General features: G+C 51.5%; 1 protein-coding gene across 2 annotated transcripts; it reads right to left on the bottom strand.

The window, feature by feature from the left end:
• Positions 1 to 11749: 11749 nt before the first annotated feature.
• On the bottom strand, positions 11750 to 15947 carry SIX3 (SIX homeobox 3). 2 transcript variants are annotated; one of them, XM_064648395.1, is made up of 3 exons: positions 14895 to 15947; positions 12360 to 12519; positions 11750 to 11960 (listed from the first exon to the last, which is right to left on the bottom strand). In XM_064648395.1, exons 1-3 carry the CDS (start codon positions 15650 to 15652, stop codon positions 11859 to 11861), a joined length of 1020 nt encoding a protein of 339 aa, XP_064504465.1. In that variant the 5' UTR covers positions 15653 to 15947; the 3' UTR covers positions 11750 to 11858. The 2 variants fall into 2 exon arrangements, with proteins under 2 accessions (XP_064504465.1, XP_064504464.1); XM_064648394.1 differs by lacking the exon at positions 11750 to 11960 and having other exon boundaries at positions 12088 to 12519.
• Positions 15948 to 16479: the final 532 nt, after the last annotated feature.

Here is a 16479-nt window from a genome sequence, read left to right as displayed (position 1 = left end):
AATTAAACAAAGAGGGATATGAATCGAGGCATAAGTGCAAGCACAGATTTCAGAACTGTGAAAATATGTCAGCAGAGCATCATTTTTTGGTTCAGGCTGATAATCACTCCCTGCTCTCATTATAAGATCAGAAGGGCCATCTGTCCTCTCTGGATAATTTGGATCTCAGATACAGTGAGCACCCTTGTTAGAAAATGACCCTCCTACTCTCTGTAATCACAAGCATTTGCAGCCCTGGGATCCGCATGAAGATGGGGAGGAACAGATTGATTCCAGATCAGTATTGATTATGTATAGATTTGTGGTTTATTTGGTGCTTTATTCTGGTGAGGAGGTTTTTATTTTGAAAATGTGATAGGTATTATTTTCTGCCTACATTTTCCAAACTCTCACTTTCACTTCTTCGGACTTTCCTCTCCCTTCTCAAGGTGTAACACTAGGATGTTGCATGAGATGGAAGAGTATCTTGATTTTATAAGGAGAGAAATAAGCATCAGCCTGAACAATACAGCTCGGGAAGCTATTTCCTAATATGCAATCCCTATTTGCAGGGAGTTGTTTCCCCTCTGATACACGGTAATTCTCTAGTGAGCAACTGACTCATTCACTGCCGCAGCAGAGAGGTGTAGAATTCAAGAATTCTTCAATGTTTGCTCTGGATGTGCAGATAAAAACAAGTCTTAGAGACTTCACTGAAACAGGACAAAGTCCTGAAGGGAAAGATCTTGCCAAGGGAGCATAAGCTGCCTTTCTCTTCTGACCCAGATTCAGTGGCAAAGTCCTATGTCCCCACCATGTTTCCAGTCAAGGAGACAACTTGGTCATCGGAAGGGCATTACCGGAGTGAAAGTACCCCTTTTCGGAGAAGGGTCTTTGCAGGAATTCATTCGGGATGAAATCATCCCATTATTCTTGTGGGGACCGGTGCGCATGATATCGCTAATAGCCGAACAAGACGGACAGTTTCAGGACATCAGGACGCGGAGAAGTCGCAGGTGGGAGGAATCCGATTTTAGAGCTAAGAGCTTCGTCGTCTCTAATGACCCGCTGTAAGAGACTTGGGGTTTCAAGAGATAGTTTATTCTGACGGTAGCGGTTTCTCCTCATTTGTAAGACAATGATGTTTAATATTCACCGAGGAGCAGTGAGGTGGCATTTGAACACCCCCACCCGCCTTCTGCCCCGCTCCAGAGGCAGGATTCCCATTCGCACAGAGATGCTGCTGGCAGGCTGCGATGCGCCCGCGGGGGTCGTTCCCTGCTGGGTCGCCGGGCTGGGCCGGGCCGGACTGGGGAGGCTGAGACCCGGCGGCAGCCGTGGAAATGATCCCTCCGGGCCCGAGCCGGGCACCTTGCCGAGCGGCTGCAAAGCCATCCCATCCGCGGAGGCGGACAGGTACTAAACTACATTTGTAAACTCAACCGAGTTTCAGACCGCAGTGTTAGCGCAGTCGGTGGGGACAGGCGCTGCCCCACCAGCGCCGTCTTCCCCGGCCTTCCTGCGAAGGGGGAGCCCAGCGCACCCGGACTGGGAGCGGGCAGGGTCTAGGCACGCTCGGGGCGAGATTTAGCAGGCATCCCAAAATCTCTTTGTTTTGCAATTGACGTCCATAAAACATCTATGCTAAAAATCAGAACAAAGCAGAACCCGGGTAACTCTCTCTGTAGACGCTGGCTGGCCTTAAGGACGGGTACGCTTTTGGGTAATCAAAAAAATATCTCCGTTGACTCCAAGTAAGTCTCTTTGCCCAGCAGATAAATAATTTCAAGTGTTGTTTTAGTGGGGGGGGGGGGGGGGGGACGGAGTTGTGTTTGGGTTGAATTTTTTAAAGACTCCGGATCTACACAATCTTTCGCCTCTAACAACAAGTAGCCCAGAATATGTGAGTGGTAAGTATATGCTTTTTCATCTGCTAGGCAAGGCGTCGGGTTCTGCATCTGCCCACTTCTGTGTAGCTCTGTGGAAGAAAACCCAGTGAAAATGCTTTACGTGCTTGCATATGTGTGCGTACGGCCATACAAGATAGATAGGTAGATAGACAGCGCTCACGTAATCTGCCCGTGTCTACCTAGCTGGGAGGATTAGTTATCTCTGCATCTATTGAGAATTAACAAGGGCGAGAGATTATGTATCAACGTACAGACAACGGCTATGAATATTAAACCTTACGTACATAGGTAAGACGGATTCTGTCAGCCACTCAGCTGCAAAGCTCGTCTTTAAAGCTGCTCTGTCTTATCCTCCCAAAGCCCTCAGACAGTTTGCTCTGCGTACCTCCACCAGGGAATAAGGAGAAGGCTCGGCCCTGCACGTCCCTGCTTTTCACATCCGAAAATGACAGACATGTCACCGCCGTGCCTGGACTTTGCTGGAAGTGGAACGCCTCCCCCCACAAACACCTTTTGTTCCAGGCAAAATAAACAATTCAGATGAGCTGGTAAAGGCTGTTACGCCAGAAGGTGAAGGACGGAGAGAGGGCTCACTGCCGCCCCGTCCCCGCGGGCGCGGCTATCTGTTGGATCCCGGTGGGAAGGGCCCGGGGGTGCCTCAGGGCAGCCACGGTCCTTGCCGCGCCCAGCCCAGAGAGCGGTGGCGGAGGGCAGGGCAGGGCAGAAGGCTGTCAGGCCGGGCCTGCCGCACCTCCAGGTGCAGGGAAGGGGTCGGGGTTCCAGCCGGGGGCAGCAGCGGCAGACGGGGTCTGAGAGGCGGAAGAAGTGTAGCTGTACGACCGAGGAGGCCGGGGCGCGGGGCCGGGGCCGGGCAGGGGTCGGGGAGGCGCACGGCGAGGTCTCTCCGCCGCGCAGGACTGTATTTTGCGGCAGAAACTCTCTTGAGCGCAGACAATGGAGCGGGATGTTTACTGCGGGCGGGAAGACAATTAGCAATTCATCGGGAGAGATGTGTCACCCAAATGTCACGGGGAAGCTAACATGACATCTGTTTTAATGGCTCCGTGCTAATAAACTCCTCTCGAAGGGCGGCTTTGTGGGGACGTCAAAGATTATTTACAGAATGAGTCAGTTTCCAAACGGGCTGAGGCGCCGTCGGTGCCGGCGGGAGCGCGGCGCGGCGGGGATACGGCGGGGACGCCGGGGAGGGAAGAACCCACCGGGAACGGGGGCACCTGCGGGCAGCGCTCTGGCACGGCTCGGCTCGGCACGGCTCCGGCAGGGCCCGCCTGGCTGGAGGCGGTCAGAGCGGGGCGCTCCCCGAGCCCAGCCTGGCCCCGAGCCCCGGCCCCGCGCAGCCCCGGCGGTGCCCGGCCGAGGGGAGGTGGCAGCCCCAGGAGGGCGTCATTCCTTCCTTCCTCTCCCCGCCATGGCTGGCTGGGCCGGGCGGGAGCGGGGCCGGTGCTCCACAGGGTACCAGCCAGTGCCCCCGAGGGAATGAACGTCCACCTCCGGGGCTTGCCTTCTGCTTAGCTCTGCCTGGAGGATAGGGGAGTCCCAGTCCCGGGAGAAACCGCGCGGTGCGGAGAGCAGGGAGAGGGCTCTCCGTCCTGGGGCCTCAGTCGCGGGGCGCAGAGTGGCCCGGCCTATGAGATGGAAGTTCCTCGACACTGGGAAGCAGCGAGGCCCCAAAAGAGCGGCTGGATTTTCACCGAGTGTCACATCCTGCGTTATTGAACAAGACACGCTGCAGTAAAACACATGAGTAGACAAACTGAGAGAATCCATTTAGAAGTTAACACAGTCTGACTCTCTCACAAGCACACAGTGGGGGGAAACAATTTAATTTCCCTCAAATCCATCTGAAGATTTTTATGTTTAGATTGTTGTTTAGATGATATAAAAGGGTTCTTTAAAACAGGAGAGGGGGAAAACCTATCGAGTCTCTGGTCATTGGTTTGTGTTCCTGTGCCTCCTATAGTTTCGTGTTCTGTAAGGCCAGACTGGGGAGGGGGTGTGTGGAAAATATGCAACTCTCCTTGCAAACACGTATGTGTATAAAGAGAAAATGTGCTTCTGTCTCTCTCTGTATAGACATATATGTGGATCTCAACTGCAGAGAGAGTGGATACTGCACCTTTTTAAGACAGGTAGAGCAAGCCAATCCGAAAGTCTTTACTCAGGCAAATCCAACACTGAACGTAATAGCAGGTTATTGCAAACCTGTCCTCGTTACTTATTAGTCGTCCAGATCAAATGCATTAATGGATAGCGAGAATGAAAATAGGCTGAGAACCCTCCGTCGTCCTTTCAAGGGCAACAAAAACTCGGTACAGACAGCGGGTTTGAATGCAACAGCATGCTCCATAACCTGGAGAGGGAGAGGTGGGCCAGGAAGTAGATGGGTAAGAGGAAAATTGCCATTTTCAGGAAAACTAAATGTAATTTTATGTGGCCCACACCTGAGATGAGTAAATAAGCCATAGATCTACTTTGCCTCCTTCTGTCTCTAAGGCCACTGCAATCTCAAAGAAACGCTAGGGCAGGCGGGTGCAGGTCCCGCACGTGCGGGATGACCCAGGGGACAGAGCTGTGGGAACAGGGGCTCATCCGGACGGGGACCCCGGTGTCCCACTTCCCCCGCTCCCACCGGGGTCATTCTCTCGCAGACCTGAACACATCTTTACAGTTTAATAGAAACCTCGTGACGCAGATCTGCTTCCTCGAGCTTCGACGGGAGCGTCGCTGTCTTCCGGGCCTCCGGGTGAAACGCACCAGCAGCCTCCCGGGACGCGGACCCCGGAGGACCGAAGGGGTGAGAGAGAGTGTGGACAACAAAATTGTTCCTACTTGTCCTTTACTGACAGGCTGTTTGTACCCATCTACCCGCACACGCCAATTCTGTGTAGCTGTCCCTCGTGTGTGCATCTGTGCCACTGACTTTTGGGAGAGCGGGGAAGAGCCCCCCTCTCCTCTCTCCGCTTAAACCCTCGCTGTTGCGCTTCCCCCTTGCGCGGAGTGCCGGGCAAAGGCTGCCGGCTGCGGCCCAGGGGGACATCGGGGCAGCTCCTGTAAGGCGGGAGCTGCGGGGAACGAGCCCCGGGGCGCGGCGAGAGGCGGGGGGAGGCCCTGCTTTGCACAACCTCCCGGGCGGCAGAACCTCTGGGAGTAGGGGGAAGCAGGGGAGGGATCCCGCTCTCCATCCCAGCTATTTTCAGAGCTTGGGAGGCCAGTAAACAAAACCGTCTTCCTATCTCCTCGCGCAGATAAGGCAAGAAGTGGCTTTCTTTAATAATATGATTGAAATGTTAGGTGTATGATGCCTCCTCGTTAGTAATATTGGCTTTGCATGCAGAGCACAATCCCATCCCTCTAGACTGCTTAGCCAAAACAGAGCGTAAACTCTGTAATTAGTAATGTGTTCCATCATTAAAGAGCCCTGCTGAGAATTTCTATTTAATAATGGTCTTAAATTAGTTATGATGGTAAATACTCATCTGGAAATTCAACATCTAAAACCATCTACAATCTGGAAATGCTCCAGTGTTGCCGTAATCTCCTGTAACACAGAAATGACTATCACATTCAACCATCGCATTAGAAATTCGCCGTGCCGCTTGGTCCACTAGTATACAGTATGGATGTGTTAATTAGGTTAACCCATAGACTGTCTGCTTCACAAATATTTAGAAATAAACAATGAAAGCTCCTTTTTAATACGATACAGCCAGGGAAGAGAGGAGGAGGGGCGGATTTGACTTGCAGTTGGAAAGTCTTTTGTTTTCAGATAAGGTGGAACTGCAACGTCAGGCCTAAGAGTTGACCAACACACACCCACGGATACACACTCACGGGCACGCACCCACTCCCACGCACACACCACCTCGGCTGTGCTCAGGAGCTCCCCGTGACAGGCAGCAGCAGCACCCACGGCTCCTCCTGCATAATGTGGCTTTTATCATTCACCTCCCGGCTCAGGCAGATCAATTCATACCACACCCTTTCTGTTTGGCTTTATTATTATTATTATTATTTTTCCATTTTAGAAAACAGCTCGCTCCTTATCCGCCGTGTACCTTATACAGCAGGGCTTGGCTCCAGTAGTTTTCCCAGAGAGCTTTAAAAGCGTTCAAGGAGGCACACGGAAGAGGCAGCAAAAGAGTAAATAAATAAATAAATCTGGCTTCTCCCCAGATGCAAGTGGAATAAAAGTTTCACAGGCAGACTGTGATGCAGGTATAAATAAGTCATTCAGGTACACTTATCCCCACTGGGGATATAAAGGAAAGTTATTTGCAATAACAATAGAAAATCAGTAACTGAGATAGTTGGGGGTTATAGTAGGAGTGAAGGGAGGCGAGTGAAGAATATTTCTGTATTTACCTAGACATCTAAACGTTTATCCTTTCTAGCACTAACCTTTCATGTTTAATGAATGAATCTGCATTGCAGGTTTTTTTTTTCCACTCCATGTGCCGGCTAGTTTTAAATCTGCAAGCACCACAAAGAGGCCGTGATCCCATCTGCCTATGATTCCAAATTAAAGTTCAAACGGATGGCTTACACACTGCTGATCCTGTATCATAGCCTCTCGCGACCCTTCAATTACTATTTAATAGAATTACAGTGTAAAATCCCAATAGTCTTAAAGAATGTTTTATCACAGACTGAAGAGAGAGAATATACAGACACCTCCAATGTTTTTGAACTGTATTACTGACCTATTTAGATACTAAAAGGGAATATTCAGTGTTCTACAAGATATTACAAGAACTACTTTAATCTGAAAACATGCATATGTGTGTACACATATATATGCCTCTCTGCGTGTGGACATTATATACATCAGCTCCATCCCATAAGCGAGTGCACACAGCCACACTGTGTGGATGTGTGAGTTCACCCTTGTGCACACACCCACGTGAATACACGCACTCCTCTAGGTCCACGTCCAAACTGGGGTGTTCTGGTAAACAGCAGCACTACTTTATTTTTGCCGGATATTGCTAGAGCGGTTAGTCCAGTAGGAAAGCAATTTTTCCTTCACTCATTTAAAAATATGCTTTAATTGACCTTATTATTAAAAAAACTTTCCCTTATGTTGTTGGGACCAAAAAACAAACAAACAAACAAAACAACAACAACAAAACCCACCAAACCAAAACCAAAAAAACTCCACAAATATTTGCAGTATAGCTAAAAGTCCCTCTAATAATTAGGACTGCAATTAAGGTCAGTCGCAGTCTGTATTTGGATGTTGTAAATCTTGACTTCTAGTGTAGTTCTTGTCTTTCTTTTCTACCTGTTCGGCAAAGGACCTGTCTGCTGCACAAAGAGATGATTCTGACACTTCAACTCGCTTACAGCGAGGTGATTCTAACCACACTTCCAGGTATTTACATCTATGTTTTCTTTATTCGATACTCTTCAGCATCTTTCTTCTCTTGCAGATCACGAGGTGCCAAGCCGCTTTGAAGCCTCCCGGTCTGAAAACACCTTGCTTTCAAAATAAAAAAGAACAGCGTCGAAAACAAAACCTCGCAGCCGTCCTTCCCCCAGATACAGGAGCACAAATCCCTTTCGTATCATTTAATCACAGCTATAACCCGACAGCCCTTGCCTTTTGTCATTACCATGCTAGAAGAGAATATTTAGCATGATTGTCGGTAATACCCTTAGTGCTTTCTCTTCCCAACACTTTCTTGCACACAGAGAAACGCAGAGACTCCCCCATCCCTGACTTCTCCATCCCTTGGTCAGTTTACATCTGGATGGTTTGGTTCATTTCTCCCTTTTTTATACACCCTTTAAAAACTTCTGTGTATCTGGGCGCTCTGCAGGGTAGTGATACGGCTACAGGCCACGGGTGCCCTCTGCATTTTGGATTCGTGTGTGTGTGTGTCAGTCTGCACATCCGTGTGCGTGTGTGTACTCTAGAAAAAGGCAATGTTTGTCTATCCTCTCCCTACACGCGGAATCCAGGCCAGTGCGATGTGGAGCTCAATAAGAAACTGCATGAATAAACACGAATAGAAAGTTGTGCTCAGCTAACCGAGGAAATCAGAGCAATACTAGGGCACCAACGTCCACATTTCTTTTCACTTCGGGCCGGGGCAGTAACCTCATCTGGGTATGCTAAAAATTAAGGGCAACGGGCAAGCAGATTCAAGTCCCTCGAAAAGGCTGGTGTAATTGATCGGACAGAGAGAGCTGGGGGTCACCGAAGCCCACGCCTGACCGTGGAGGGCCGGCAGCAGCCGCGGTCCAGCAGGCACACAAAGGACCCCCAGCCACGCTAAAGGGCTAGGGCTGGCCCTCGGGCAGCGACTAAGGGGAGGAAGGGAGGGAGGCAGACAGGTGGCTTCGGTGGTCCCCAGTCCTCCCCGCCAGTGAAACCGCAAAGTGGAGTTCGTTGGGGCTGAAGGCAGTGTTATAGCCCCACGGCGAGAGAATGGGCGATGAGGGGGGTAACTACCGTCTCCAAGCTGCTCCGGAACCAGCTGGTCTCGGCCCGACTTCCGACGGGCGGGGCTGTGCCCCCCCGGCGGCGGGCGAGAGGCCGCGGTGCGGGACTTGGGGAGCGGGGCCGACGGGACCGGCTGCCGCGGAGGCAGCGCGGTGGGCGTCCGGGCTCCGGCCATCTGCCTCCCGTTCTCCGGTTTTCTCTTAAATATTGATCAAACGCACTTCAGCTTCCGAGTAATTTCATCCTAATCAACGGCCGGTCTCGGAGAGGATAACAAACTAGTACTGGAGAGGGGCTGTGGATAATACCGGGCCAAGGGCAGGAAGGAGGCAACCCTCCAGTTTGGCGGGGCTCGATAGGCCCTATCTTCCCGGGGCAGATGGACTTAGTGGGTGAGAAGGCTTAAATGCAGCTTTTCATAGATTTACACCTCAATCAGCCATTCAGGTTTCTAATGCAAATCCTAAAAAACCATCATTTATCCATTACGAAGCCCGGCTTTGAAACGGCATATCATTAGCTGCACCCTTGGCACCCCGAAACCGCGCAGGCACAGGCGTCCCCCAGATGAGTGTATGTCTTCCCCACTCGGCCGCCCCGCACAAAGATCCGCGGGCTCCCGGCAGAGGGAGACACCCTCAGAGAGACTGAGGCAGCTCCCTCCTTCGGGATTGGGCTGAAGATCCGACCAAAGGAGCAACATTTTGGGGATGGGGGTGACAAATGGCTTGGGAGGAAAGGCCCTGCCATTAAGCTTAAGCTGTCCAAAAGCTTAAGTCCAGGTACTGGTAGGGCGAGGCTAAGGGCGATCTCTGGCATCCCCTAACTGCCACGGCACGACAGGGCGATCTTCTGGAGGGTTAATCAGAGAGAAGAAAAATCCAAACCTATCAGTGTGAGGCTGAGCTGAGGTAGATTACTGCTGCCGGCTTGATGCCTTCTGGCTGCAGCTTCGAGACGCGAAAATGAAGAGAAAGAAAAAAAATATATCCCAAACTTTCATGCCTTCGAATCCTGTCAGGTATTAAATTCCGTTTAAAATACTGCTGGATAAGAACGACATTGCTATCAGGAGGAACAGAAATACTGTGCTTCAAAACAATGTACCAACACAGAAGATCTTCCTACCCAAACCTGGGGTTGACTGGAAGGTCGGAATTTGTTGTTCTAAAGGCCTCTCCGCTGCCTCGATGCCAGGGAAGGCGGGGGAGAGAAAAAGCAGCCCGAGCTCTAGGGTGAGACTCGGTAAGGGTGACGGCTACTGGGGAACATTTTATCCCCTCCGGGGTAATATTTCTCCCCTCTAAAAGCCACGTGGGGGAGTGGACGAACTAGGTCCATCACACCACCCACGCAGAACACGGGAGCCCTATTGTGTGTCTGCCTCCAAGCAATTCCCGTCCATTTCAGTTTTGTACAACCAGATGTTATTTCCTATTAACTCCCCACTCGTGTTGGCGGCGGGGCAGTGACACCGCAGGAGGTGTCCGTGGGGAAGACCCCGCCTCGGAGCCGCGCGTTGAGCGAAGCCCGCGGGGCAGGGCAGGCGACCCCCGACGCGGCGGGCGCTGCCTCGGGACATATGTGTCCTTCCCCGCGGTCCCGCCACACGCGGGGACGTGTTCCGTGCGTGCTGGCTGCGCGCACACGCGCGGCGTGTCCTCAGGAGAACCAAAGGTGTATGAGCGTATTCGCACATCAGCTTATTTCTTAAAACTATCCATTAGTGGCTTGGTCTAAGATCTCACACCCCATGGGGGTTCTCCCAAATCCACAGGTAACCTCTTGCGGCGGAGGGGTAGGGGGTGGGAACCCAGGCACTTCCTTTGGCTTTCAGTAGACCTAGCTCGGACTTCACTAAAAAAGGGGGAGGAGGGAAGAGGGAGAGAGAACTCGGGCAACACAAAGGTAAATCGGAAGTCCAGAATAGTTTGGAAATGGTCAAGAAATTCCAGGCACGTTTCTATCTAAATCCCTGGTAATATTCAAAATTGTATTTTCAAGTAAAAACAAGTTTAGAATTTACTTCTTGTTAATGCACAGATGAATAATCTGCCAAGGGCAAAGCAAAAAAAAAAAAAAAAAAAAAAAAAAAAAGAAAAGAAAAGAAAAGAAAGAAAGATGCTGAAATACTGTTAGTCATGCAAATAAAGGCTTCTTTCAGCACATTACAATATACTCTGGATTCGAGGGGAGGAGCTGCAGCCCGCTTAGGGCGAGGAGTTTTTGTTTTTGTTTTCATTTAAAGCTACAAAACAAATCCCGAAATGTTTTAACTGCTCTCTGGAGACACTCGGCCCTGCAGACAGGCGGTCGGGGGAAGCCTTTTAGCTCACAGTGCCCAAAAAAATGACCGAGGTGGGGGGAAACGATGGAGTCCGCTGCAGCGGACGGGACACGGAGGGACACAACCGTGCCCCGCGCAGCCGTCGCTGTCGCAATACTGTGTCCCCGTTGCCGCCCGCAGCCTCCTCACAGGGTCCCTTCGTCCCTGCAAAATCCCTCCAGGGTGTCCCGCCGAGCCGGGAAAGGCAGGGACCGGCGGGGCGTAGGGGTCGCGCAGCGCTGCGTGCCCCGTGGGATCGCGGCGGGGCAGAACGCGGAGCGAGGAGCCCACGGGGAAGGCATGATTTCCCGTGGCGGACAGAAACACCAACATCGCTGGATAGATAAGAAAATGGAATACTGTATTTGATTTAGAAAGTTTGTACATATAGATAAACACGCAGTTAAGGAAACAATAGTTTAAGCGTCCTACGTGGAGTTTAAGAAGAGACCCCCCAAAGCTGCTATGAAATACTCAAAATAGCTTTTGCATAAGATAACTACAGTTGCACCCTAAGCTTTTTTTTTTCTTTTTCTTATTTTTTTTCTATCGCTGAGGTCCCTTTTGAAAACCTAGCCCGTCAGATTTTGACAGCTAAGTTTGTGCAAGGAACACCGAGTCAAGGAAAATAAAAAGGAGAGAGAGAGAAAGAGTGGGAGGGAGATAGACAGAGAGAAGGGAGGAAGAAAGAAGAGAGCAAATATCATATACAAGCATTTCTACACATATATTACAAACTGGGAAAATGACCGCATCATTAAGATATACATAATTCATATAAAATTTTGAAATAAAAATAAAAATCTGTTACAGTCATAACTATTCTTTTTCCACATTTATAACCAGTACCCACACAGGCAGTGACAGAAGTGTAGAAAAAAAGGTGCTTACGAATAAAATGATTGTCTGCTGAACAAAAAAACAGAAAATTGCATCTTGGCTGGACCATCACTTGGACTAAAAAAAAAAGAAAAGAAAAAAAAGAAAAAAAAAAGAAAAAAGAGAGAAAGGGAGAGGAAGAGAGAAAGAGAGAGAAATAGGACCAACAAAAAGGCGATAAACGTTTGTTATTTCCCTCTTCAAGGAGTTCCTTTTAATTTTTTTTTTATTTTTTAATTTTGTACAAATTCGATCGGAGTTTGCATTTGTTTGTCTGGTTTCTGTTTGTTTTCCTTTACTATAGAGAATATTTTTTCCCAGATACAAATTTAATCATCATCATCATGCAAGTGGGTGAAATGCGTCCATGGAAAAGCGCAAAGGAGAAATCGTGCTTGTCCTAAAAAGAATACAATTGTCACTTTTGCTTTGTTTTTTTTCTTTCTTTTTATATATATAATAATTATTATTTCCCTCCCCCCCCACCCTCCCGCTGCAGCACCAGCGTTTGTGACTGTTGAAGTTTTAGCTCCATCTCTTGGTGGTGGTGTTGGCTGACGGTGGTGGTGGATTCTCTGATCCCTGTCTGTTTGTTTGCTATTATGTTTGGGTCGGGCTTGGCCTTTTCTTTCCTCCCGGCTGTGTGTGTGCGTGCATGCGTGTATGTGTCCTGATTCTAGGTTGCCTCGGTTTGTTTTGCTCGGGACGGGGAGAGGGTGCTTGGCTGTTTGGATTTGGATTTTTTTTGTTTGTTTGTTTTCCGATATCATACATCACATTCCGAGTCGCTGGAGGTTACCGAGAGGATGGAGGTGCCCGTCTCGGCTCTTTCTGTCAAACTGGAGACGCTGGTGGTCGGGCTGGCCGCCGTGGACGGAGACTCGGCCGAGCTGTGTGTCGGGCAGCCGGGCTCTGCCAGCGACCGCATGCCGCTCTGTCCTATCGCCTGGTGCTGGAGCCTGCATCGCGCCGGGAGACAAAACAACAGCACAGCTCCGCTCAGACACCAGCAGCCGCCGAGGGGACGGCACCCGCCCGACCCAGCGCCCGCCCGCCCGGGGATGGGCCCGGCCCGAAGCGGAAGGGAGCGGACCCCTCGGCTGCAGTGCTGCGAACCCTGGCCCGGCCCGGCCCGGCAGCTTTCCCTCAGCGCCCCGCGGAGCCCGGAGCGGCGGCGGGATGCAGGACCAAGCCTCTCGCCCGGGCCGCGCTGCCCTCGCTGCCGGGTCAGGCCGCCTCGGGGGGCACAGCACCCAGCGCAGGCACAGCTATAGGGGCCACGGACGGAAAGAGGATGGGGAACGGCGGGAGAAGCAGTTCCTGTCCCCAGGTTTGGAAAACACGAGCATCGCCTTCTCTTTCCCCGGACTGCCAATCATTCCTCCCCGCAGCACGGCAGGCCTAGGAGAAACCGTGTGTGGGTGAGCTCCTTAACACTTGGCCACCGCCATAAGCTGCAAGGAGCATTCTGTAGTGGGCAAGAATCGTATTGGATCCCCATTTTGTGCTCTGGACAATATCTGCCTAAATATTCCCCAGTGCACAAACACTCTGGGGTCTGAGGCAGGGCTGGAGGGAGGTCCTGTCCCAGGGACGTGGCGCTATGGGTAAAATAAAAGAAGGAGTCTGTGGAAAACAGTGCTTCTCTCCGCTCAAAATTTTAGTCCTTTTTTCATCTGAAAGCCAAAATCACCTTTAAAGTGCTGGTCCTTTCACCGTCAACGCTTAAGGAAATATTGCCTTTGAACATTTCTTTAAGAGGCAATACATAATTTTTAGGTTCCCTAGCGTGTTGTGAATAGTCCTCTGGGCCCGCTTATTCCACTTGAAACTCGAAAAAAGCCTGATTCAGGGACAAGAGCTAAAAGTCCTGGGCTGAGCAGCCGGCCTCAAACCGGCTAGCTAGCACCTAGCACTGCAAATGTGAATTAAAATACACTCTTCGCTCAAATGCTTCCCACAGGGGAATTTTCTATTTAACTGCCTGCAAAGAGCAGAAAAAAAATATAGCCGATTTATTCTACATTTCTCATTATTTTAAGTTGTCTAATTTCAGAGTCTTTGATTTTTTTTCTCCCATTTACAAGTCCTGATGCATTCATTTGCTGTCAAAAGCGTTGAATCAACAAAAGCATCCATAGGCAACTTCTGTTTATTTACAGTCCTAAGCTGATCTGTTTTCCATTTAATGGAAATTAAATAGCGAGGCACTTTTAGGTTGCATTTTTCCTACAGACTTGTGAATCAATAGCACCAGCGCTATAATTAGGAGGAATTTAAGAGACAGCATTTACAAGAACAAGAAGTTTTGTTTACACGCTTACAGTGGTAGCCAAACTTAAATTAAAATAAAACCAATGAGTCAAGCTGGATTAAGGGTTCATTTTCATTTGCAAAATAAGTTTTACGGAGAGTGACAAGGAAGAAAGAAAAAGAAAGAAGGAAAGAAAGAAAGAAGGAAAGAAGGAAAGAAAGAAAGAAGGGTGCCCCGCTTTTATCATGGCAAAGCAGTGGAAAAAAAAAAAAAAAGACACCGAGAGACACGCAAATAAATCCAAGCGTAAATGCACAGGAAACACACGACCAGGAGGCCAGGTCGCCATGTAGTGTAAACATGGGAATGGAGATGGTGGGGAAAAAAGATTCTCGGTCTCTTAAATGTTTTTTCCCTTTTTCTCCAAGAGCCAAAGAGCTCTGAGGTATGCGTGTGCGTGTGCTGGTCCCGCCGCGCATGCAGAGCAGCACGAACAATTGGAGCGGAGCCGCTGGCTCTGCCGAAACACACTCTGAACCGCACCGCCTGCCTCGGCCCTTCGGCGGGGGAGCCGCGCCAGAGCTCGGCCAGGAGCAGATCCCGGCAAGCCGAAAGCCAAACCGGAGCCCACCGACCCAGGGCCGTGGGGTTTCCCGTCCCCCGCGACAGCTGCCGCTGCGGGGATGGAGGCCGGGAAAGCCGGGCGCTGCCCCCGCCGCAGCCGATGCGCCCCGCGCACATCCACACACACACGCGCGGACGGAGCTACCCGCGCCTGCCCTGTCCGCATCCCGGGAGCCTGTGGGGAGCTGGGGCACTGCTCGAGGCACGTCAGGCAACTTTGAGCCTCGCCTGTCCTCGTCGCATCCCTGCAGCTGCCGAGAGGAGACATACTCGCCCGGCGGGGGGACCGATTTCTCCCGGTGGCGGTGATGGAAAAGAAGAGGAGGGAGAAAGGGGAGGCAGAGGCGCGCTGCCGCCCAGGCGGCTGCCGAGTCGCGGAGTGAGGCCGTCCGCCCGCGGGGTCCTGCCGCCCACCTCGCCTCCCGCCCCGAAGCGTGGCACCGCAGCCCCACTGACCTGTTTTTAGCCGCTGCTGCTCTGTCTCTTTGCCTTCGGTTTTTGAACCAGTTGCCTACTTGCGTGGGGGTGAGCCCCGTGGCCTGAGCCAGTTCCCTTTTCTTGCTGGGGTTGGGGTAAGGGTCCTGCAGGTACCACTCCCTCAGGAGGCTGCGAGTCCTCTCCTTGAAGCAGTGCGTCTTCTGCTCACCATCCCAAATGGTCCTGGGCAGCGGAAACTTCTTCCTCACCCTGTATTTATCAACCGGCCCCAGCGGGCGACCCCTTAGCTTCTCGGCCTCCTGGTAGTGTGCTTCGAGCCACATGGCCTGCAACTTGCCGTGGGACTCCTTGGTGAATTTGTGGTTCTCCAGGATGTGGTAGAGGTCTCGGAAGTTGCCCGTGTGGAAGGCCACCACCGCCCGGGCGCGGAGGATGGACTCGTGCTTGTTGATGGCCTCGCATGCCCCCGGCGCCACCGGCAGCGACCAGAGGAACCTCCCCAGCCTCTCTATGTCTCCAGTCTCCTCCAGCGTCTCGCAGACACTGGCCACTTGCTCCGGGGAGAAGTTGAGTGTGGGCAGCTGAAACATTGACAACTCTTCGTGGGGTGCCCGGGAGCTGCCGCCTCCACCGCCGCCGGCACCGGGGCTGCAGCCCGAGCCGCTGCCGCTGCCGCCGCCGCTGGCGAGAAGGAGGGAGCGGTGGTGCGGATCGGCGGCGAAGTTTGGCAAGAAGAAATGGGTGGGATAAAGCTCTAGCGGGGACCTGAACACCATGGGATGACCGGGGAGAGGGGGAGATAAATCAAGGAGAAAAGAAAGAAAGGGAGGAAGAAGGGAGGAAAGGGCACACGCACCGCGCACGCATCCACACCCGCACACGCACACACAGCCACATAGAGGCACGGGGGCACACACACTCACACGCACACGCGGGCACACGCACACGCGCGCACACACACCCCCCACACGCACACGCACTCACACACACCCGGCCCCGCGCCGCCGCCGAGTCAGGATTCAGTGATTCAACAGCGATCGCCCTAATGACAACAGCCTCATAATATCTCCCCTAAATCCACAGTGAGTGCAGCGCTGAAACATTTTGTTTCGCTTTTCTATTGGTCTTCTGAGTGTCGTTGTGGCGTTGCCATGGCAGCCGCTGCCAATCACTGTCAGCCCTGCCAATCATTACGGAGTACGTAAGGAAGGTTTTTACCACTTCGCCCAAATGCACGGGGGGGAGGCAAGCGGGGCGGTTGGTGGAAAAGCCTGGTTTGTTGTTTGGATTTTTTTTTTTCCTCCTTAATCTTTGCAACTCCTAATCTCAGCACTTCCCCTTCTCCCTGTCTCTTCCCCCTCCCTCTCCACACCCCTCCTAAATAAGGGATCAAATAATGCGAAAAGCAGTGTGCACATATTTGTTGAATGGGATGAGCAATTAGAGGGTGGAATATTATTGTGATCTTAACGAGCCTCGTTAAAGCTAAAGGAGATATGGGGGAAAAGTAAATGGGCCAGGCTGGGATACACGTTCGGATAAAGGGCTCCTAACTGAGACAATTTACACATGATTTGCACGTAGTTTCACTTCATTCTGCCTA

Source organism: Pseudopipra pipra, chromosome 3 (assembly GCF_036250125.1).
Source record: "Pseudopipra pipra isolate bDixPip1 chromosome 3, bDixPip1.hap1, whole genome shotgun sequence".
In the NCBI taxonomy this organism is placed as follows: Eukaryota; Metazoa; Chordata; class Aves; order Passeriformes; family Pipridae; genus Pseudopipra; species Pseudopipra pipra.
Note: the sequence above shows the minus strand (reverse complement) of the source record. Positions and strands in the feature narration are given on the sequence as shown.